General features: G+C 39.4%; 1 protein-coding gene across 1 annotated transcript in view; it reads right to left on the reverse strand.

Moving 5' to 3' along the window:
- Window positions 1–25,249, reverse strand: part of LOC104500022 (DDB1- and CUL4-associated factor 5-like) — a gene marked incomplete at both ends in the record, with an annotated part of 42,362 nt that extends 17,113 nt beyond the window's left edge. Inside the window, 4 exons of the mRNA XM_010143612.1 lie at window positions 14,262–14,391; window positions 18,555–18,694; window positions 20,848–20,884; window positions 25,106–25,249. Of these exons, the coding sequence (XP_010141914.1) occupies window positions 14,262–14,391; window positions 18,555–18,694; window positions 20,848–20,884; window positions 25,106–25,249 (451 nt within the window). The remainder of the gene's footprint in view (window positions 1–14,261; window positions 14,392–18,554; window positions 18,695–20,847; window positions 20,885–25,105) is intronic.
- Window positions 25,250–25,474: the final 225 nt, after the last annotated feature.

Raw genomic sequence — 25,474 nt, forward strand, 5'->3', positions numbered from 1 at the left:
TTTCCCTCTCCTTCTCTCTCCCCTTTTCTAAACAAAGAAGTTGTTTCATCCGTTTTTGAAAAGTCAACTGCTTGAGTGGTAACATAAGCTTAACCCACGCTATTCAAAAGTTAGCTTGGCAACGGACAGTGTCCATTAAAACTGAAAGGTTAGTGTCTTGGTAGAAATAAAAAAAAAGCAGCATGCATGACAGTATTAAATAGAACCATTAAATGAAAATATTGAATAGCTTCTCTTGATAAGCTGCAAATCTGACAACGAACTGCAGTACAGGCACTGTCCTTGGGAAATGAGTAAGAGGGAGAAGGAAGGAAGGAAGGAAGGGAGAAAGTGTTGATACCATAAACAGCAGTGTGTGAAACTAACTTAATGAAAGAATGACCTTAAAAGGAAAAAATGAATTGAATGCTCGTAACTAAAACACACTATTGCATACAACTGTGTTTGTCAGCATTTCTGCGACCACAAAATTGAGGAGCTTCTAACTGTGAAAAAAAACTGGAATGAAACTTGGCAAACAGAATCTTGGTCTGGAAAACTACAGGAAGGTTTGGGTTTTATTTGGAAGCAAGTTATTCTGCGTGTGTAAAAACCACACACAATTCTTATTTAGTCTGGAGCAAACACTTGGAAAGAGCCAAATTAACCAATAATAGAAAAGCAAGCACAAGATCAATTAACATGCTTATGCTATTTTTTTTAAAGTAAATTACAAGTCTCACAGAAATGTCAAGATAGTGTGTATGGAGTTTCTCTGTATGTATTCAGAAGTGTCAACAAATGCGAAGGAAGTTCATCAGTGTCTCAAGATTAAAAAGGCTTGTACACAAGCCATACTTAGGATTTTATTATTTCTCAGTAACGTGATCATTTTTCTAAATTCTGTCATCACTGTTTCCGATTATCTCCCTACCTTTACAAGAACTCTCTTCAAAACCTACATCCCCCAGAATCCTTTAAAGGAAGTAAGGGGTATTTGCTTGGACTTTAAAGAATAACCAAATAAAATAAAGGCTGTGCAGTTAGCAAAACTAACAACCTTTACTCTCCTTCATAATGAACACACAAGTAAAATCAACTACATACACCAAGACCGGAAAAGTAGGGAACTTAGGGTGAAGACTTTGCGTGTTCAAGAACGTGTCAATCCTTCTGCTCTTTACTGTTAGTGTCAGGAACATGTAAGTCAGTATAAAAAGGAATCCCCCACCATTAATAAACTTCCATGTGTGGCAAGCTCTAAGGTAAACAGCAGTCTCCAAACCAGGAGGGCAATACTTTATTAATTTTTTTAATAAGAGAGATTCTTATTTGGTAACTGACTTCAGAATCTGAGGCTGTAAGAACGTCAAACGTCACCAGATTTACATACCCAGAGCAGCCAGACCTCGTAACAACAATGATTTGCGTGGTTTGGCACTTATGATCTAATTGAACCACTCAGTGCTAATGTTGCTTCACCAGTGATCTCAGGCAGTGCTCCAGAAAGCATTACATTTCCCCTTATTCTGTCTTCATTCACAGGAGGAAAACTACAGAATTTCAGTATTTTGAGGAATATGACAAGGACGGAGGTATCACATATACTGAACTCTCCTCCTCACCTATATTACTTTTATCCTTTTATGACCTCTGCCATTACAGTGATTAAACATAAGCAAATGACTACAACAAAAAAAGTCCCTATTTGTTTGACATTTGTTTCACATCCTCCTCCAGCTCTATCCAAGGTCTGCTTTGGTTTTATTACAGACCTCTTCCCAAACATTCTCACTGTCCTAAGCTTGCCCTCACTACTGATCTGAGAGTCAAGAGGCACAAGAGTGTCCTATTCTCATTCTCTGCTTGAATCATCTAGGTGTTACTGTAAAGTAATACATGAGATCTAGCAGCCAGTAATACAGCTTTGCAGGAAAAGAAAAAACAACGTTTAGCAAGATTAAAAAAGAAAATAGAGAATCCAAAGTAAAGAGCAACTGTTCAATGACTACAAGCAAGCTGGCTAAATCACCTGATCATTTTCCTCCTTTTTCACTCCCTAAATTCTACAGTTGGAGTCCATTTTCAGCCTGTTCAGAAACAGTACCTTGTAGGATGGAGTACAGACTGTGAGAGAGAATACAGCTCAGTTGAATCCAGCAAAACACAAAGGACCAGGCTCCATCAGATAACCAGACAGAGAAGATGCAAATACAGCCAGACATGGCATGGGAAGATGACCTTTAGGCCAAATGAAGGAAGAGGAGCTGTTTCCAAAACGAAGCACATACCAAAGTCAGGGTAAGACAGAGATACCAGAGAATGTTACCTTAGAAAAATAATCTGAGTGTAAAACTTGGTAACTCCTCCTGAAGAATAAATCAATTTTCTCACCTTAGTCTCTGCAAAAGCAGTCACATATCAACACTGCAGTCCTACAAATCATTTTTTCCTGCCCACATTTCTGTACTGCGATTCTTGTACTGCATTAGGAAAGCTACGTAACATCAGCCACAGATTTGTCCTCTTATTCAATAATACATATACACTCACTCCTCTTCTCTAGAAAAGGTATATGAATTTTTAATTTACCGAAGATACAAAAGTTGAAATTAAAAGAAAAGAGCAGCAACAAGAAATTAGGCCTTTCTTTTGACAGGAAAAGTGGCAAGATCCAAGACGCTCCTGCAGAAGCACAGACTAGTCTTGACTCAGTAAAGCTTTTGCCTCTAATAGGTACAAGATGAATAGAAATGCAACTACATACACAATTTCGATCTTATCAAGTTGGTTCCACCACATTTCCCATGGACTGATGGTCGAAGACCAATTTCTTTGTCTTATAAATGGGTTAAACTAACATTTCAGATGTTCTGCTAATAAATACACTAAGAGGATCTCTCCTCGGTCACAAAGTTGGGGGTTTTTTAACTTGTTTTTTCAAACAAACAAAAAAGTATTTCTTTTAAAGTCTTTCTTCATTTTAATTCCCTCCTCATCAAAATGAGGCAAAAAGGAGATTAGGGCAAGGCTTATATGATCACAGATCTATTTCCTTAAGAAAGCCCGTTAAATCAGAGCTTCATTTGAACAACAGATTAGTATGTTATACTTTCAAAATCTGCATTGCAAGGACAATACTTTGCACTTTAAATTCATGCTTTAGAAAGACCTGTGTGCTAGAGAATTTCAAAACTACCAAAAAGATTAAGCATCATGAGGGTTTTGAAGCAGGCAACACTCCCATTCCTTTATACAGGAAAAGCTGAGGGCAAGAGAGGTCAATCAACAGACCTATCCAACACTGTGAAACAAAACCAGGTTTCCTGACTTCTTGTTTACTGCATGAAGCTACTTACATTCTTGAAAATTATAAACCTGAATACCAACCACTGCTTCTGGGAGCAAGTTGGGTCCCATAGAGCAAAGGGACAGTACCTACCTTAAAGTGCCTGGCCAGAACCAAACCAGGGCTAGTATGGGTATGCTGGTAGGTGAAAAAGTTTAATCTCCAAATCAGAAACTCCCCATGCATATGATGGAGGGCTAACTGTCTGTAATGGATAGTATGATTTTTAACTATCAAAGGTTTGAGAAAACTACTAAATCAAGACAGGAAAAGCTGAACAGAAGAATCACTATAGCCCTATCTGAGAACACCAAAGAATTAAAAGCTGAACTATTACCAATACACATGTTTATTATACAATCTGAACCTCAGCATTCCAAAACTCATTTATGTGTCTGATCAACAAATCTGAGGATGCTAGAGAAAAGTCATTGAAAAGTCACTCTGTCATTGAAAAAAAACCTTCAAAGATATTCCGTTTGCACATCAGTGGACTAACCTGAATACACTCCACTACAGGAGGGATACCAGCCTAAACATAGAAAAAGCTAAGCTAAACCCTCTATCCCAAGAGGGGCTGACAAGGTCAGGCATAAAGCAGGACTGCAAATGAGATAAGGAATGTGTGCACCTAAAACAGAAGCTAAGTGAGAGGTCCCTTCCTATCGTACTGTCCTACTTAATTCTGGAACAAGGACAAGACATAAAGGTGGGAAAAAGAGACTGCAGCACCTGCCTCACACACTTGAATACCAAGCAGTGTTCAGCAGAACTGCACACTTCAGTATTCCTAAACTATCTATTAGCTGGTGCTCACATCAGCAACTCAGAAGATTACTTCCTCCAGAGTAAAAAATATCTAACAATTAATTCACTGATACAAATCTTTTGCAACTTTAGCGCAGGAACTTCCATCTTTAAAAGGGAAAAAGAAATGATAGAAAAAAAAAAGAAAAAAGCATCAACTGGCTGAAAGCAGCAACCACAAAAAAGGAGTCCATATGCAGGAAAGTGCTCTTGCCGCTAGAAGTATCACTTAAGCCATCAGCATGACTGAGACTGTAATGACTGTCACCATCTCTCTTTGCCCAAAGTCAAAGACTTACTTGCAAGTGCTCCTTTTTTCCTTCAGTACCAGCCTACTAAAAAGGCAGAGGAGACTACCTTAGATGTTTCTAACATGCAAGAAGTCATATGATTTTGGCTGAACCTGTGGCAAAGTTTGGAGGATTATTTATGGTTACAAAGAGGAAAACAAAGCCAAAAACCACCCCAAAATACCACTCCTCCAGATGCCATTGCCGTGCAAAAGTTCCTTCAACGCATCCCAAAGATTTCCAGAAAGAATAATTCAATTCCCTTTAACCTAAGCAACAATCATCTCACTTTCTATGACATTAAAAGAATATTCAAGAAACAACTGAGAACGAATACGGCAAAAAGCATCTAAGTTTAGGTTCTGTGTTGTTTGGGGCAAATACACAAAGCTGGACCCGGTCAGAAGAGCTTCAGATTCTAGGCTGAGACAGAAATCAGTTGAGCCATATCAGTAGCACAGAAGCAAAACAGATGAGGATGGTACGTGTGTGGGATGAGTTGTATTTCTGAACTGCAAGAGAAGACCAATAGTTATTTGAACTATTTGAGGTGGTGTGGTTGACCCATACTGGTGATACTGCCTAAACTGCACTTAAAATTTGTTATACTGTAACCTAGCTAAACAAATTACTTTAAGCAGCATAGTTAGTCAAAATTCACAAAAAACTGGTTCAACTGGGAAGGGAAAGAAATGAACTGATAAGCTTGACAATGAAAAAGTGGTTGCCAAGATACACACGTTTTTCCTGCACTCATTAATCAGTGCTCTGTTCAGAGCAGGACTGACGAAGGTCTCCAAACAGAAACATGCAGCACACTTCTTTTTCACTGAAATAATTTGAACGGGTAGTTGCCCATTCGATGATCTGGAGGATTTCTCCACCTGCAGGGCCTTTGGCAACCCCAAAGCACACACATTAGAAGTTATTAGAATCACAAGCTTCTTTCCTTTAAACATAGGGTCAAAATGCAAAACAGTCTCCACATTCTATTCCAGCCAGTCCACTCTTGTAGCCATTGTGTAGCATCTTATTAAAAACCTGTAAGGAAAAACCAATTACAGCCAAAGATGCTACTAGAAGAAAATTCCTAGTCTCTGAGTTCTAGTCTCAAAAGAGCCCTGAATATCACTAAACTCATTGTGAGAAGCAAACCCTGTGGTTAACTCCCCACATTAATATCCCTGCAACAAAATCATCAACAATACTGGATCCTACACTTGTACTTCCAGAAGCTCAGTATTTCAGCCAACATACCAGACTCCTTTGTAATAAATAGATAAAACTAGCCACTTTTTAGCGAGCTCAGGAAGGTAAGCTAGAAAGGATAAAACTCAGCGTATGCATGAGTATTTCTCAGACAATAACTGTTGTCTCTGTTCTTCTAGTATGATCTTTAAGGATCAAATACCTTAAAGGAATGAGCCTGGAAACCAAACCTGGCAACCGTTGGAGACCTAAATCTATGGACTTGGACTCAGTTACAGCACTGGTTTTATGACCTTAGAATACCTTCCACATCACCACACAGGTCTTCTCAAGTCCTCTGTATGTTAGAGGCTATAAATACCATTTGTGGTACAGACAGATCTGCAAATACTCATCATCTCCCTTTTTCCCTTGCACTCCCACCCACTAACAACAACACCCCCCCAAAAAAGAATAAACCATGCCTATATTCAGAGGTAATACTTAGCCCTCTCTTGCAAAGATGGTCTGACATGCATCTAACTAAACTCCAAAGAACTGTTCTCAAACTGCCTGTAGTTCTGGTAGCTACCACCTCTATTTCACAACCGACAAAGGACTTGTGAACCTGAAACCTAACTTTTCCAACTGTGTAGTGTCAGCATGTCATTCCAACTTAAACTACCTGCAAGACTTCTGCATCCTTAGATTATCATGAGCACAGAGAAGTTCCACATCCCTTGTCAGAAAGAAAGTCAGGTAGTATATACAGTGTTTTTCCCTTGCCACTAGAGCCCACTGATGATCCAAAACCAAGGTAATACTCATCAGGTCTTTAAAAGGCTGTGAACTAAAAGAAACAAGTGAAACTATAAGTCAAGGCAATCAGGAGCCAAGAACTGGATTTTCAGAAGTACTGAGTGCCTGTAATTTCCGGTAGATTTGGACCAGAGGTTATGCATTCAATGCATTGTTTTAAGAGCTGGATTGTGTTTTACTGCAGCACAACAAATAAGCTGAACACCTAGTAATTAGCGCTTAGACCCAAGACTTAGAATTTTAACCCTTGAACTGGACACACAAATTGATCCCACTGTGTAAAAAGCACAGACTCGATACTCCCATCCTAAGCAGAAAATACTTGTGTGAACAGCATTTTTGTAATATGAAAACCAGTTTAGAAGTATGTGATGATCATAATAGGACAAGCCATTTTGATCTCCAAAACTTCTAGATTAGCTGATGTAAGGGGGGGGGGGGGGAAGGAAGACTTAAGGGGATAATTGTAATGTTTTCATAGGGAAAAAAGCAGCCTTCTGTTTTCAGTAAAAAGAAGGTGTCCTGGTTTGAGTTAGAACAGAACTCGTTCGAGAAAAGGAAGACTTAAGGGGATAATTGTAATGTTTTCATAGGGAAAAAAGCAGCCTTCTGTTTTCAGTAAAAAGAAGGTGTCCTGGTTTGAGTTAGAACAGAACTCGTTCTGTTCAGCGATTTTACTTTCCAGCTCAGCCTCTTCTAACCAGCTGCACTTTTCCGAAGTTAACGGTGTATTTCTGCAGACAGTGTCTGCCTCTAGCAGTGACAACGCTTGGTGTTTCCAGTTACCACCAGGGACTGGGGTGCAGAAAGGCTCTGGCTTATTCTTGCTCCTGTGCAGACCAAGGTCACTGCTCAACCCTGTGTGCCACGGTGGCGGTGCAGAAAGTCACAGGCTGCACCTGCGGGGAGGAGCGGACAGGACAGGTGACCCTACGCTGACCAACAAGGTGTTCCATCCCATAGACATCATAGTCCGTATGAAGCTGAGGGACCACAAGGGTCAAGCTCTCTTCTGCAATGGCCAGTGTCCAAGGGGGACTCTGTCCGTTCTGCCTTCAACCCTAATCTGTGCATTCCTGAATCCAGTTCCCAAATCCAGCACCTGAATTTGGTTCCTGTCTGCTGCTGAGTCCAGTCTGGGACTCCCCCCGTGCCTGCCCACAGCATCAGTGGTGATGGTGACGTGTTTGCCATGTTTGCTTGGGTTCGGTATTGGTTTTGTATGTATTTTATTGTTATTATTTTCATTAAACCAGTTTTAGTTTTCTTTTCCAGTCCATAAGTCTCACTCCCTTATTCCTTTCTCTTCCCCTTTGGAAGCGGAGGGGGGTTAACATAGAGCAGCTGTCATTTGCCTAGTAGCCAGCCCAGTCTTAACCCCGGGCAGAAAGAGATGGGCTGCACAGAAAAGGGGAAGAAGAGAGAACATAACTAACTAAAAATAACTGGAGTTACACAGTCATTGCTTGAAACATATATGCAAACATACCTGCTGAATTGCCCCAGCAATCCTGTAACAATACATATTTGCAACACATATTTTATTGTAAACATTTTAAAACGCACAGATTTGCCTTTTTTCTTTTTCTTAAAAAAGGCACAGCTTCCAGACCCCATCTAGTGGTGTCAGTGCCCTACAACAGCCTCGTTAATTGAGACCACAGTTAAGTGTTTCAGTGCACCGTTTATAAAAAAGAAACAATACATTCGGCTGCAGTTTAACGTCCATCTGAAAGAATGGCAACACATTCTAAAAACAGAAAACAAGATTTCCAAAATCACTATCCAACTTGTAACCATGCTGGACTTATTAGTTCTATTTTAACAGTGCTTCATATGCTATTTTTGAGAAGCCAGCTCACCACATTCAGATCTTATTAGTATACTGGGGGAGAAGGGGGGAAATCTCAATTGCTGCACTAAATCTAAGATGGGATACCAAGCTGTGAATGAACTTTGGGAAAAAGCAAAATGAATCCGCCTCTGTATCCTGAGTCAGTCAGCAAGACTAATCAAATTATGGCTATTTGAAGTGAGCTAAACTTTTCGCAATTCAGAGCTGTGCAACTGTCTCAATTTCCCCAAGCATGCCAAGAAATGTCGGCTTTTCAATTATCTTCTTCACTGTAGCAGCCAAGCACAAAGCACTCCCAGCTTCCCTTCAGAAAGTTAACCAACTTCACAGTATATGAATAAAATCTACTTACAATCAAGACTTTTTTTCTAACCCGAAGAATATTTTATTTTTCGTTTGAGGAGGCCTTTAGTGTCACCTGACTAAAGAAGTTGATAAATATCAACTCTCCTGGCTGGAGGCATATATATAACAACAAGGTAGAAGACAAATTCTCCTATAACGCAGTTGGAGAAGAACCATGTACTTTGGAGAAAAATACTCTGGTCTAAAAATCCTCAGATTTTCCAGATAAATTAGTAGATGCAGCTCATTTGTTTCTGACAAGCAAAGGAATCTCTGTCTGAATTCTCTAACCTACTAGGATATCACTACTTCATTTAAGATTTTGAAAATATGGAGCTATTAGTTCAAAACTGCACAATTAGCCATATTCCACTGACTACTTAGAAGTTAAGAGCCAATCACCCTTTTCTGACAGTGCATCATCAAGCTGAACAAAACGAACTGTGTCTCACCTGAAGAACCTCTGCTGATTAAAACCAGTAATTCAGTATTAAGCCTGATCCCCTTCAAATAAGTGAAGACCAGCTGAATCCTGCAGGCTTACTGAACCTCCCCAGTATCCGCCAAGAGTATTACCACACCAGTGCTGTTGGCTGTAATACATGTGAAGGTATTGCTAGCCACAGTACTGCTAATGGCTACAAATTCCAGGCTGTTCATTTGCTTTCTGGATGTTGTTGGGGAGCAGTAGCAGCAGGATCCCCTAGAACGGTCTGCAGTTATGAAGCAAACCAAGTAGTGGCTGCATCAGTTTAATTCTGTCTCCATCTGAGAACTATCAGAGAACAAGACAGTAGCTGGGGGAAATAACTTTTACACTAAGTGTTACACTAGCAGCAAATTATTAACCACATATAACCATTTCAACGTGCCTGTATTGGAGGAGCGCTGCAGCCCTGATTAGCCCACTGGCAGTTACTACTTTGGCAATCCACAGCAATTGTCTCAAACTACCTACACATTTTCCCCCCTTCTTTCTTCCATTCAACCGCTAACGAAATCCCCACTACCACACATTGTGACAAAATACCTGAAGTTTACCTGATCTAGTCACTCTGCTAGCACCACAGGTGGAATGACAGGACTGAAGAACTAGTATTATGAAGGATTATATCAGTACTGAAGGGAAGGAAGAATTTCCCTTAATAGCTTATGGCATAAAATAAAGTCCCTCACAAGTGAACTTCCTGAGCAGCAATCAAAATATAAAGGCATGCTAGGGAGGGAATAGACAGATCAAGCAATTTTATACTGTAGTGGTATATTGTGATATATCTATATATATAATGGATGTATATAGTCACATATTGTCCTGTATATGTAGTTACACACCGTGCTATTCAACAATCTCACCAATACACTCCTTCCACATCATGTCCCCCAAAAGCATCTATTCCTTCATCCTTCCTACACCTCAGGCAGTGTTACATTTTCATAGATTCTGATGACAGTATAAAAGAGAGCCAGAAACCTGCACGGAAACAACGATTTCCACAATTAGCAGACTCTTGTGACAGCGAGGAAAGCAGCTGATGCAGTGGGTTTGCTTTGCTGTGCTAGTGTTCTGGCATGCAAGTTGCACAGGCAACATCCTGTTTATCCCTAGATTACGGAGAACTTCAGGGTTGTTTAACATATTCTGCCTATAAAATTCATCAGCCAAAATGCTTCTGGCACACCTCTTACCCACAACTACACTTTTTGTCATTCATTAAAGGACAGAAACTCAGACATCAACTTCAGTTTTAGATAGATAGATGTAAACTCTATCACAAGTACTTACAGCTTTATGCTGATTACTTCATCCTTAACAGTAAAACTATTCTTTTTCCCTGATAACTAAGTTCACAGTGTATTTTCCCCAGGAAAGACTGTAACAAGCTAAAACCTGTAGATGGCTTCCAATTCCTCACTGGAGTAAGGATTATATCTTAACTGATACACAAATTAACGTTGTTTCCTTATGAGACTGAATTGGCCCCAAATACGTTAAAAATCAAGCTCCAGATTTCTAGACTAGCAAACTACATCTGCAAAGAGCAGTGAGAGTTTTGGCAAAAGCTCTGTTACTTTAACCAAGTCTAATAATCCAGTCTAATTTATTTAAATATGGGGGACTCTGGCTTTGGCAGCTCACTCTGAAGAGTCCTCTTCCCTGAGAGTTTCCTGGGAACAAACTGCAGTGGCAGCAGCGTGCTTTAGGTCGTTTTCTTTCCCTCAGCCAAGCATACCCTTCTGACTATGTTTTGGATACATCCTCTAATCAAGCAAAGGAGGAAAGCTGATGGCTGTCCCAGAAAAATGGCAGCTGAAAGCAGACTTATCACCTGATTCATTCGAGTTACAGCTTGCTCAGCCCAAGTCTGAGGTACTAAGTATCAGCCAACAGCATTTAGTGTGCAAGGAGTAGCTGTCTCTTACTATTCAGTTTCCTGTTTGAGTCCTCTGGGAGGAGCAAGCTGCAGGCAGGAAGCAAGTGCCTGTTTTATACAATACTCCACACCTAGTAGATGCAGTTGCTTTAAATGTAGTGCTTTAAGGGAACAGCTACCTGCTATACACAGTGTACGTCCAGCTGTACAATAAGGTGTTGCACAAGTTCCCCATTCACGAAAACGTGTGCCCTATCCACCTCAGAATTTCTGCACTGTGGTCACAAAGTACAATGTTTAACCATCGCTGTCTAGGTTTTTAATTGAAAAGATTTACTTTGGTCAGCTCAGGACCAGAAGAGCGTAGCTCTTGTTCATCACATGTAAGCATACAAGCTTCAAGGCCTTCAAGATGACCCAGAGGTTATAAATAAGAAACCCTTTCCCTTCTTGCATTGTTCAAAAAAGACTGTAGAATCCGGATTTGTCAAAGGTTATTAAGCCTTTCACACTGGTGCGACACCTGGATAAACACAAATTACTTGCCAAGAAGCTTTACCTATCAAATTCTGTAATTTTATATTTGGCATTAGAAATAAGTGCCACAATACAGATAAAAATGTGTGACTTTAAATGCGTAAGCACAGACTATTATCCCATACACACACAGTAGCCTCCAACAAGCACTTTGCACTGTGGTTAAGACTGAGGAAGAATGTGGGAAAGCATCTAGACTGGAGATCTTCTGATTTTCCACGACCTGATAGCTGCTACCACCCCAAGCAGTACCTCATTGACACTTTTATATATAAGCTGAGAAACTTTTGGAGTTCAAAGTCTTAATAAGCATAGCTAAAAATAAGGAAAAGGGACTATATCCACTATAAGAAAACGGCTGTTAAAATTTGTAAGAGGACTATTCTTACTCAGGTAATATCCTCCTGCATTTATCAGGATCAATTCTTAGCAATACCTAGAATACCATCACAGAATTGTTTAGGTTACGAGAGACCTTTAAGATCATCTCATCGAGTCCAACCATTAACCTAACACCGCCAAGTCACCACTAAACCACGTCCCTAATTCCACATCTACATAAGTTTTAAATACCCCCAGGGATGGGAACATCACCACTTCCCTTGGCAGCCTGTTCCAATGCTTGACAACCCTTTAGGGGATGAAATTTTTCCTACTATTCAATGTAAACCTACCCTGGTGCAACTCGAAACTGTTTCCTCTCATTCTGTCGCTTGTTACTTGGGAGAAGAGACTGACACCCACCTCCCTTCAGGTAGCTGTAGGGAGTGATGACATCTCCCCTCATACTCCTTTTCTCCAGGCTAAACAACCTCAGTTCCCTCACCTGCTCCTCATAAGACTTGTTCTTTAGTCCCTTTCACCAGCTTTGCTGGACTACTTCTCTCTATTCTTGTTGCCTTAAAAAACCTTTCAAGCTACATGGTGTGATCCCCATTTTGGCTTGCTACCCAAGTGAAAAATTTAATCTAAATTTTGCATCTGTATAGAATTTCTATTGATAGAAGTTATACCACTCCTTCAATATCATTCCTTTTACATTCACGCTCTGAGAATAAATGTCTGAAGAGAGAAACATCTTTGTGTCACTCCCTTTAGAAAACAAGACCAACTCAACCTGTGGAACTTCTTAAATCACAAAAATGAGGTAGACGCTGAAAAAACAAAGAATCCTGCAAAATCAGTATTAGGCCAGATGGCTTGGCAAGAGGAAGCCAACTTTGCCCATATTAGTTCACAAGGAAAAAACACGCATGAATGAAGTTAAAAGGACAGAAATTTTATGGGAAGAAAACACCCCAAGAAACATGTTTGTAAAGGCAAAATAAGCCTAACATCTTATATTCCTCTTCCTCTATCCAGTAAGTGCTGAAGTTAGTTTGATGTTAGAAAGTTACTTACTAAGACCAAGACATAACGAGTTTAACAGGGACAAGAGAAGATAGCTTAGGCAATTCCTAACGCCCTTCCAGCAAAATTCTGTCAAACCTAAATTTAATAGTAGACTGTACAACAGCTGCCAACAAGGGCTCTGGCAAACTTTACAAATATGAGCAAGCTCTAGGACCACCAGCATTAGCAAGTAAATTCTGATCCAAGCTTAAAAACAAAAATCAATTCGAACCATTAAGTGTTTACAATTTAAGAATAATAAAACCTCCTGAAACCATCATTTCGTTACTAGTGTAATGGATGTCTAAACATTTTAGAATTTTTTTAAGCGAGTTATAATTAACTTCGTGACATTTCTTCTTCTGTCTGTACAGCATGAACCCAAGAAGAATTTTTAGTGATATGCACTTTCTAGGCCAAGAAATTCACACCAATAAGGGGAGCTTCAAGTGTATGCCATGGAAGATTTTAAATAGCTGAGACTAGTGCCCTTTAAAACCAGTACTACCTATTTTCCCCTCTTTTCACTTTTTTGAAATGATCTTTTCTACTCTTATACTTGTAACTGAAAACATCTAAACATAGAAGTTGTGGGGGGAGAAACATTTACTTGAGGTGCTCAATTTTTTTTTCTGGTTATTATGGTAAAAAACAGGAAATTACTTTCAAAACCTGAAAGACTGAAAAAGACTTCAACAGAAGCTTAATTTCTCATGAATGCCAAACTCTTGAATCTGCATCCTTCCACTTTAGAACCCAGCCTAACCACAGATCAACCTGTATACTTAGTCTCTTCTTTCCATTTGTTTAAAATTCTATGCAGATCTGTAAGCACATTATGGAGCCAACTGATTATCTAGGTGTCTGTATTATCCAGAAGTCATATAAGACTCTTAAGCACCAAGTTAAAAGCTGCCTTGACCACAGCCTCTAGTCAGCCACTGAAAACTGAGCTGGGGAGAAAAAACAAACTGTAAACCAGTCAGTGCCCATCGTCGTCTTCTAGTATTAGCAAGCCAGTACTAAATATAATGATGAGAACTTGACACAACGATCCGAGTTAATCTACAGTGGTGAGGCCAGACTGGCTTCCAGAAAACCACTTACCTTAACACTGAAGATCTCGCCCCATTTTAAATCAAATTAGATGGTACATATGAAGAAGAATGTTAATTATGCAAAATAATTTAATTCAGCATTACTAACATTACTCTTAACTTTGTTCTGCATCTTTTCTTACCATTTGACTTCAAAAAAAAAAAAGGCATGCCATCACCTCTCAAGTCAAAGAAACAGCATAGCATAAGACAAGGACAGCCAGATCATACCTCTGAGGTTTACGAATATCCCAGAGTCCCACACCTTCCTTAGAGTTGGCAGTAGCCAGTAATCTGGGTTCTACTGGATTAAACATCACACTGTGAAAGGCTGATGGGTAGTGTGCCAAGCAGAAGGGCTCTGTTGAAAAAGTTGAGATTTCAGATATAAGAACAAACAATGCAGACAACTGTTCAATGCAGTAAGTTTGGCAGCTTAATAAGGAAACAGCATAACAAGATCTGAAGATATGGAGACGTGTTCAAACCATTTCTCGAGATGACACATCCAAAGCAATATAAAACCTGAGGTTTTAAAATCCACCCACATGTACATTAACTTTGTCTAAATACGTAAAAGGACACATACTAGATTTCAAGATTCCATTTTGCTTAGGGGAGGTTATCAGAGTTTAGGACTAGCCATTTAACAATCAAGTATTTGAATCTTCTTAAGATTCATGACCAAATGGTCATCTAATAAGGACTATACACCGAGGGCCTTCTGAAAGAGGCCTGCCACCACTTAAGTGCTGTATAGGCAGCTGTACAAGCAGACAAGAAGGCTGTTCCTCTTGTATAAAAAAAGTTAACAGTTGGCTTTTGCTCTTCGCACAGAGTTTTAACACACAATTAAAAACATGCTCATCCAGACTCTCCTTCTCATCTTGATTAGTGTAACACTGTGTTTGGTCTGCTACTCTGCCCTATTAATTCCATCAAAATGCTGTCTCCGTGAAGAGTGGGAAAAAGCTCTGACTGTCATCTTTCTCCCCAACTTTTTCCTAGCTTTATGGCTTTAGGCACAGTCTAATTCTCTTTGTTGTCTATGTCTCACGTGGCATGCTGCCGCTCTTTCACTCGGCTAAGAAATCAGAATCAATGCCTCTTCCGAGCCAAGGATTATGCCAGACTTTTCCATTCACTGTTTGCTTTGATGCAACCACTGTGTTGTTCATGCGAGCTCATGAGAGCTCTCTTATTGCCCTTATTTGAGCTGCTGTGTGCAGTAACCTTTAGCCCCTAGGCACCTCCAAGTGTACTTCATTTTCTTTCCTCACATCCCTCATTAAGACATACAAAACGTGGTTAAACAGACAACCCTCCCAAATTCCCAACAATTAGAAATTACTGCTTATTAGACAACTGAGACAGAACCAACTTTACTTGTCTTGCCTCATCTGTCTCCTCCTCTTATGCTCTCTTACAAGCTTTTTGACATAGGGACTTTTCATTTTTAGTGTTCATTTAACAGTGATAAAAATGGCTGAAGCTCCCCAGTGCTATTAATTTTCACAGGAGGCAGAGGTAAAGGAAAGAATAGGAGAAACTTTTGTTCTGCCGGGCTGTCCAAAGTCTTTAGAGGTTGCTGTTGCTCTGCTGGCAGCTCCAAATAAGGTTTAACACCAAACTGACCTTCTACATTTGCATCATCAACTCAGATCCCTGCTGGGACATATAAGGCTGTTATTAAAATGGCTGTCCCCACTGAGAAACAATGGCCTGCATTAGCTGAGAGGAGAGACAAACAACATCAGATTGCCAAATAAAGGAGCTGGTTTTTAAAATAAACTTTTAATTTGTGTACATTTGTTTAGTCAAATCACTGTCACTAAGTCCTGGTGTTTTCCCTCTCACCTTTATTATAAATGGCCCAGCCTGGTACCATGGTTTTCTTGTAAGATATCAAAAATTGCCCTTCAGCCTGTCAAAGAGTGATTACAGGAGCTAAACTAATGAGGCACTAAGTCACTTTAATGAAAAGTGGGGGGATTACTTTCTATTCTTCTTCATGCTCATTTACAATTGTAGATCTTATACACTGGAGTATGAAAACATTTCTTAAGGGAGACGCTTAGCACCATCTCTAATGAAAATTAAAAATGGGTTTATAAAAATTACTGCATAAATCACTCAGCAGTGAAAGACAGGGACAAACAGCTTCTTCTAATGCACTCTTTTAAACTAGGAAGATATTAGCAAGATCTTAATGAGCTGACCACTCAGAACAACTAACTATACTCACTAGCAGGCGTAGTGCCTAGTCCCATGAAAACACTGTTGCACACAAAGGGACTACTACCCCAGTGGCAAGCTTTACATTGTACTAAATGTTGGCGGGGTTTGCATATAAATACTGACTCAGGATTACCATAAGCATGCCTAAGCCCTTTATTTAAAATTCAGAGAACCTAAGACACTGCTCCAAAAAAGCCTCAAATGTGCCACAGCCAACACTTCTTCACCCCATTTGCACTGGTGCAGCCTTTTCATTCGAAGTCTCAGCAACAGTAAAAGTAGTAGCAAGGTTTAAATACAACACAGAAGGACAACCCTCATTTCATACAATTTTAGAAACTCGCATCAGATTGGACATCAGTTTGTGATACTGAGCACCTCTGTACAGATGCAGTTAAGCATCCAGGCCCACTGACTGTTGACATCCACTATAAGCAACAGGTAGTTCTAACAGACACAGACCTTTACGGTGTAGTGCTCAGGAGAAGGCAAATAAAGAAGCATTCCACCATTTCTAGTGTGGCAGTGTCTGTTCTCATTACTTGGACGTCATGAAAACAGAAAAAAAAGGGGATGAAGGGACACTTGGATTTACCCAAGGTCACATCAGACTAATTTGATCTCTCTCTTTGATAACGTAACTAACCTTTTGTACAGAAGAAAAGCGGTAGATCTAATGAGGACTAAATTCACATGTGGTATAGTATCAAGTTTCACTCAGGCAGTCGGCATTAGCAAAGGGAGTTATGTGGGGTAAGAAACCAGCTGAGGGAAGACAAGAGTTCACTGTGCTAGTAAGGGACTTCTGAGCTATTAGATGAGTTCCTCAAAGACAGAGAGAGACATTATAGATATTTTTATTGAAGTCTGTGCTATGCATATACTGAATGTGTGCATTGTTTTCCAGAATGTTTTAATAAAAATTACCATATGCGAAAGAGATAAGGGATATCGCGATTGCACAAGAGATTCAGAATTCACAGTAAGAATGAGACTCCTGAAAATTAAATGCAGTGCTACTATATTTAGTTTTTATTTATAAAAAAGGTAATATATGCCTGGTGCAGGGAGTGCATCAGTAAGCAATCTACTCCAAGTATTCTAGTGGGGCTCATCTAGGAAGACTTAATTCTCGTTACTCGTGTTCAATGAAGTCCTCATGATACCAGTCCTCTAAAAGACTCCCACAAGACTAAAAAGTATGTCTTATTTCAGCTTTCATCTCCTAGTCAAAAAGGGACAGAATCGTGGTCTAGAAAAGTTATCAAATTCCCTAGGCTAATTTCACTAGAAAAACGCTAATTCAGTTAAACAGCAACTTTGACCCACCAACAAATGTGTACAAATTGCCACAAATACCTAAGCTGGATTTCAGTGCCATAAATAATTTTCCTGTAAGACCAGTAGAAACTATGAGCTGAAACAATTGCTTTCAAGGAGCTTACAAAAACAGATGAAAGTTTATTTTATCTATGACCGAAGGGAACCAGATCCTGTACACCTGCAGATAGCCGTTTTAAGTTCTCAGCTTTGTGTTCTTTAGGATGGGGTAAACTCACAACTTCATTTACTGAAGTGTTGTTTAAGTATTCATACACTGAAATTCAATTAGTGAAGTATTCCTCTCCATATTTATGTAACTACAGTTCTAAACAGATTCTTCAGCCTTAAAACTGCAGCTGTTCTCAAAACACAGTTTTGAAAAGCTGCAGGTTTGTTACATAAATCAGGAATATTCTGTTCAGTTTTAGAAAATAAAGACTGAAGTAGTAATTCGACTTCCCTGTTTTCACATAAGGGCTCTAAGTTGCCACACAACCAGAAAATAATATGCATAAGAACAATTCTCAGTGTCACAGAGAAGCATATAAATAGCTTTGGAAAATTATTCAAATCAAAGTAACAGCTTTCTAAACATCTGAAATTTTTTTATCCCAGGCTATAGACAAAACAAAAAATTTCCACATTCCTAACCAACTGCAAGTTTAGCAAGATATTTTTTTTACTGAAGAAACGTGTCCTCCACTGCTTCTTTACTCAAGTTAAAACCTATTCATACCAAGATCTCTGCTAGCCTGTGCTATATGCTGGTACTTTATGAAGTCATTTAAGACAGTAACACTGAACTGTAAAGACCAGGGCTTGCCTATGACTGGCCACAAGAATCATACCTCACTTTGACCCTTCTCCAACACTCCCTGTCTCAATTGTCCCAGATAAACATAACTTTTCCTTTGCCCAACTTGTCCAAATTCTTCAGTAATCTTTTCCATCTAGAGATCTCACCTCCATGGGAAGACTCTCGGATGTCCCAGATAAGAACCCGGCCATCATCTGATGAACTGGCAAAGATGTTGTCATTTACTGGGCTCACTGAAAGGCCATACACTGCATCTTCATGGGCGAACACATCCAGGGTCTCAGTGCTGGAAAAAAGGCACACAGTATCATCATTCTTCCTTCTTTTGCTCTTGTTTTAAAACCCAAAGTATTTTCAGCTTTATCTGCCCAGTAATAGCTAGTGACAAGGTTTGTGTAACTTAAGGAGACCCTTGTGTTTAATCAGAGAAAAAAACAAACAAAAAGCCCAGGTAGGGTGACCAAGATGAGGAAAAAAACACCCTCAGACCAAAACCCACACATTAAAAACTTCAGATACTGCAAGATGCCATGGAAATCATGATGTATTAAATTAAGCTTGGGAAGAGGTAATGGGAAAGAGGTAAAGGGAAAGGAAAACAAGACAAATTCATCCTTTAATACAGGCTTCTGTACCATCCAAAAGTTCAGGTGAAGCTCACAGAACAGCAACTTTGCAGCTGTCTTTTTTAGTGAGTTTCCTGGTTCTCCAGGAGAGACCAAACCTATATTTCTCCATGTAGAAAAAAGCTAAAATACTAAGATAGAAGATTTCGGGGTTGTTTTATTTCTTTGGCAAAACCCCTTTATTTCTTCAGAGAATGCACTTCCTATACAATCCCTGTACCTCACGGAAACTACCAGAGATCCCATGTAAAATCAGTGTTTTGCACATGGCAACTGATGGTCTTAGTGACAGATCTGCTAATTCTGTCTCATGGACCATTAACAGAAAGGCCAAAAAACCCAGTAATAATAAAAGCCATTTGTAAGTATGAAAAAGCAGTTGACAGAGCAAGTGTTATCACTCAAGAAGACAGAGTAACTTTCTACAAAAATCGATCAGAATTCAGTGTGTCAGACTAGTAAATTTTCTTTCAGAAGATCATACAAATAGCCTTAGAGGAATGAATTCTGTACGCATTACAACTGGACTTAGCATACCTTAAAAAACCCCTAATAACAAAAGCGCATTAAAAATACATACATATCAAAAAGACTTGTTAAAACATCTAAGACATGGCAGGAAAAAATGTGTTATACAGAAAATTGTCAAGGACAAAGATCTTGTAGAAGCTTGAAAAGTCAGAACACAATAAACATCAGTATCTAAAATTTTGACATTTCACGTTTAATTAAAAAACCCAACAAAAAAACCAAACACCAAACAAAAACCCCTCCCCAAAAAAATCACCCCCCCAAACCAAATAAAAAATGCACAAAAACCCACACCCCCCAAAATAAAACCAAACGCCAAACCAAAATAACAAAACCAAAATCCCACCAAACAACATGATATTACTGAAAATCTATTAGAAGAGTAAGACAAAGTTACTTTTGCCCAGCTCTCACGTAAGAATATAAAACAAGTAGATAGGATGGAAGACAGACGTACACTGATCGGTTCAATGCAAAAGACTTTGGACAAACCTAGCAAGAGAAATGTCCAAATTATGCTAACCAGGATTCAGGCAACACAAAAAGATTTAAGGTTTTATATTTCTCTGTTTTTCTTGAGTTCATGTTATTTAAACAATCATCGCTTAAATCTGTAGAAGTTATTAGTATAGTCCAAAATTTTAACTTTATAGTTTTTCTACTTCAAAAGCAATAAGCTCAGAAGACATGATATCTAGAGAACTCCAATCTAATACATTACCACTACTATATTAGTTGTGTTGTGACTAACATCCTAATCTTGATGTATCACAATAAAGACTATTTCCCACCTGTTTTGCAGTTTTGGTGAAAACTAAGTATCAAAGTAAATATGCTTCACATTAGTGTGGAGAATCAGGCAGCTGCACCCAAAATCTCAAAAGGCAGGTAGGCCAAGCACTACCTAAATAAATACAATGCAGGTGAGCGTTTAGAAAAACAAAACAAAAAGCCCAGATGTGCCACGATACTTGTATATGTGCCAGAATAACCTGGCTCTGAATCTACTCAGGACCTACTCGGCTGCCTGCAAGAGAGCATATGTATTTAATAACCATTCTCTTTCCCAAGGTCAAAACGATGCAGAACCCAAGCACTGAAAAAAAATGGGGTGATGGGGAATACTTCATTCCAGATATGAATTTAGATAAATCAAAAGCATGTTTCAGGATTAACAGACTGTGTTCTTCTCCCAGACCATAAATTTAAAACAAAAAGTGCCTCCAGTGAGTTGACATTAAGGGAGCTCTTGAAGCAGTGGAAACACGAACTGTGTATTTACCTTTCAACATCATGGAGTATAACTTGCTCATCATTGCCTATAAAGAGAAATATAAACACTTAACATCATGCTCCGGTCGTTAAAAAGCATTATAATGAAAAAAAAAAAAAACAAACCAGTAAGTATATATTTTCATTTTCTATTTTGAAAACAAAACTGAAGCAGAGAGATGACCAGTTCAGTTGCCAAGTGGTCAGCCCTCTGCTCAGTTATGTGAAAGGCTCCAGGTGACATTTCCAGACATGGACAAATGCACCAATCTTTTCATTTGCTACCACTCAACAAATGATTCTACTTAAATATGTTACTGATCATTCTTCATTCAGTCTGAGCTTGAGTTTTGGGACATTTGCAGTAAAGAGAAGAATATTATATGGAGCAGCAGAACACCTTTAACTCTCATGCGAATACACCTTTCTTCTTGCTCAGAGGATGCTCCACTGAAGGATAATGGAAGGTGAAAGGAGATGCCATATGCAAAACCTACTGGGCTCACAGCTCAAACGCCACCAGTTCACACTATCAGTGTTCAGCGCTTTGCAACCAGTGAGAAGGCATAAACGTGACAGCCAGCGTAGCTTCTTTTGTATTAACAAAAACCAAACCAAGTAGCCAGACAATCCTGTCACTTTTCTTTGATCCCATCCACTGAATACAATGGAAACTAACTACATACACATGCATGCAAGGAGGGTCACAGCCACAAAGTAATTCCACTGGCTCATGCAGCATTTTTCAAGCTACAGCAACAGAATATTTTTTTAGTCTCTGCACTGAGAACTAATTTCTCTAATTTGGCACCACCTCTTTAGAAATATTTCAGGAGACACACATTTATATTTAATTCAAAAGAAAAAAAAACCCACCAGAATCCCAAAGCAATATTTTTATGCTCAGTATGTCTTTGCAATTGCAATATCAAGTTGTGAAGCTTTCCTAATGCACTCCAAAACTAGAGGTTTAGAAGGAGCAAGATTTCATGCTATGATTCTTATATGCTCAGCTGACTCAGATTTTATTTATCTCATACACATTCTGTCCCAACAGAAGAAATATGAGAAAGTTTCTCTTTGACTAATGAGGTATGAGATTTTTCTACATCCACTTGCTCTTTGCACAAGCTTCTAGTTAAATCGTGTCAGCCTTGGATTACTGCAGTAGTTCATCTTTTCCATGATACAATACACAAGTCACTTACGTCTAAGCATCCTTTGATCATTAATTGTAATGGAAACTCCCATTATACATTACGGGCAAGGTTTATACTTGCTAAAACTATTCTAATGTATTCCACTAGTGAAAAATGCAGCTGGTTTCTCCAGTGACAGAATTTCCTCCAGCTGACGCTCCTGCTCCTCACTCTCCATACAGTATGAACATGTCAATCATGCTAGATGCCTGGCTTCAGGCCTCTAGTCATCATGGGATCAACCTTCCCTTCCATCACAAACTCCAAAATTGGAAAGAAAGAACGGAAGGAGAATGTGTGTGGAACAACCACTGCTTCGCCTTGTTTTGCCTGTAGGAGGAGGTAGTGGTGGTGACAAAAATCTAAGCACAAACTGCTTTTGGTTGCTTCTGGTAAGAATTCATCCCTGCAGAAAATGTCACTTCTGTTCAGCCCAGTAGGGCTCCCACTGACAGTGTTTTACCTTAACACAGCAGAGTTCATTCTTCATTGAGAATAACTGGGTTGTAACTGCATAAGCAACTCTCCCATTTATAATCTCTCGTTTCGATAACTGCAGTTCTGACGATCAGAAGGACAAGAAATATCTGACATTCCCTTCAATTATACCTGTGAGGATGAAATACTGCAGAGCATGTATAGAGGGGGAAGTTAAGGTGGCCTAAATCCCCTATCTGCCACATCAGGCCTCTACAGAAAAAAATTCAGTTCCCTTATTTCAGCTTATTTCGGCTTTTCATACACTTAACACTAAATGCAAAAAAAAAAAAAAAGTCTGCAGTTTACTCGGAGGGGATCTTTCATTTCAAATGCTGCTCTGCTCTCAGTGTGTGTGGACAGAGAAGGGCAACAGTATTCTTCAGGGGTGGGAACGTCTTTGATATCATTAGACAGATTTTTTCCGAGAGATTATGTGCAAAACACTGTCCACTCGGTTCCTGCCTTCCATTTTTGTAACGGCTACACGTGCTGCATGTGACACACACAATCCTTCAAAGCAAAGATCTCTGAAATTCCTTGGATGCAAGCCAATTTGTACTAAAGTGGAAAATCCTTTCTCCTCTGCTATCAGGAGCTGCTTTAGGGAAAGGTTGTCAGATCCTAAGTCATTAGTCATTGGCAGCTTTATTTACAGAATGAACTAAGTTCTGTGTGACTGGTGCTAGTTTCCATACTCTCAATTTTCAGGAATTTTTCTAAAGCGTTCTGACTTCCATGATTTGGATACAACTCCAACTTCAGTACTGGGGGGATGATGGCCAATAGATCCTAGAACCCACCATTCTTTTAGCCGTTTTAAGAATCTCCTAGAACATTGTTGATTGAATAAATATAGTTAGCCCATTTTTCTGACAGAGATAAAGCAGATGGTACATTTAGGCCTTGCAGCAAAATGACTCTTTACAAGGAATCCAAGAGTCAGTCTAACAGCCCTTGCAGACGAGCTCTGTGAATCTTGGTGGAGCAGTTGTAAGAGTTCCTGACTCTTCCAATGGAAATAATTTCTGGCAGAGGCACAGTGTGTTTATGCAAACTGCAGGAGGAAAAAGGAGGAGAACGGCAAGTTTGTCTATGCATCAGCTGTCACAGCTCATCTAACCTGGCAGCTTAGCAAAACCCCACCATAATCAATGATGTAAACCTTTAACCGCAGTGGCAAGGTACAGTTCAAACCATGCTGCTGCCCTTCCTGTGAAAACAGTAGCATCTGACAGCATGGCCCAACGGACAGAGTTGAGTTGGAAATGAGAAAATACCATTACAGCTGGTCCAGCAAGATTTGGCACAGTTCATGCCTTGAATATTCATGTAAGGCTCCATTTGTCTGAATTCAAACTAAAGCAAAATGGACTCCAGCCCAAAATTTCATTAGAATCACTCATGCAGATACATACACTTGAAGACACTGTGGACTGCTGTCTTTCTCATAAAACAAACACTCCCCAGAATCAGAAGATAGGTGTCACTATTTGACATTGTTGGGGTTTTCTCCACCTAAGAAGTACAGCTGAATCATTTCATCCTTAAAATTCGATACCATCTTAAGCTTTGTCATCCCTTTTTTTCTGAAGGATGTTATAGTTTTAACACAGCACTGAAGGATGGGAAGCTTCCACCACTCACATGCACTTAGCACCAATTTATAGCATTGATTTGCAGTTCACAAATCATGGTTCAAAAAGGTAGTGAAGGGCTCTGACCAAGTAGCCTCAAAATATCCTAAAATAAACCTAGCTGTATGTTAATGGACACACAGACAGAAGACACAAACTCCTGTCCATTCTAACATCATGTCAGACAGAGGAAACAAAGTACCAGAGAAAACGACAATGACTGCATTTTGACAGTCTTGTGCTTTTTTCTTCTCAATTCAATTTTCCTCTCTACCTCAACACTTCAAAAAACAAGTGGTGAAATGAACCTCAATTCTAGGAACTATTACCCTGGAAAAAGTACCTGACCACTTTCCTTACACTAGTTTTATGACTGATTTAAACTTTCTGTTAAAAAGTGCATTTATATTTAAAAAGATGAAAAATATCAAGGCTAATTAGAGCCAGGTCTAAAAGGCAGACACTTACCTAGTGAGGACTGAAATGAGGTCTGAGAAAAAGCGATCAACCAATAGATGGCAATAGCCCTGCCTTATGCATCTAAGGGTGCATTAAAATCAGCTAGTAGCAGCAAAGATTTTGAAACATCAGGCCTGAATGCCAGAGAGGACGCAGGGTCTGCCCTGAGGACAGCTAAGAAGGAATAACAAAGACCACGTTCCACAGTCGGTAGCACGAGTAGGAGCAGACTGGTCCCAGGATTCTCAGGATAGTTTGGGACATGATGTGCTTACACCAGGGTTTGGAAAAAGGAGAAATATGACAAAATTGAAGATGTTGTGCTAGTTAAAGAATTACATGTTCCCAAAGAATCTTCAGCTGCTGATTAAGGACATATTCCAAATCCTTAAGACTATGGAAAAGACCTTTAATGTGGGGCAGTATCCCACTCACGGCTTCTACTCCAAGGCACTCACAATGCAAACTCCTAAGAAATCAGAGTGCTCCTCCTTACCTCCAGAGAACACTTTCGTATTGCCACTGTTGAAAGCTAGGCAGAAGATATTAGAATGATGCTCCCCTTTCAGCTGAACTGGTTTGACTCTTGAGTGGATGGCTTCTTCCATATGCCAAAGTAAGACTCGGCGGTCATCACCTCCTAGAAGAAAGGAAGGAAACGTGCATTACTCTCTGGGCCAAGTGTAAACTGATGACAGACAAGTTATTCAACTCTGCAGTTATTTATAAAAGGCTTTGCTGAAACCCTAATTAGCATAAAAAAATTATACCTTGCAAGAGTTTGGAAATACAGACACACATTTATATCGAGATGCTAGGCAGTCAAATATTCAATTAATATTCATGAAAACAGAGGAATCAGCCG

Source organism: Buceros rhinoceros, unplaced genomic scaffold (genome assembly GCF_000710305.1).
Source record: "Buceros rhinoceros silvestris isolate BGI_N320 unplaced genomic scaffold, ASM71030v1 scaffold7049, whole genome shotgun sequence".
Classification (NCBI taxonomy): Eukaryota; Metazoa; Chordata; class Aves; order Bucerotiformes; family Bucerotidae; genus Buceros; species Buceros rhinoceros.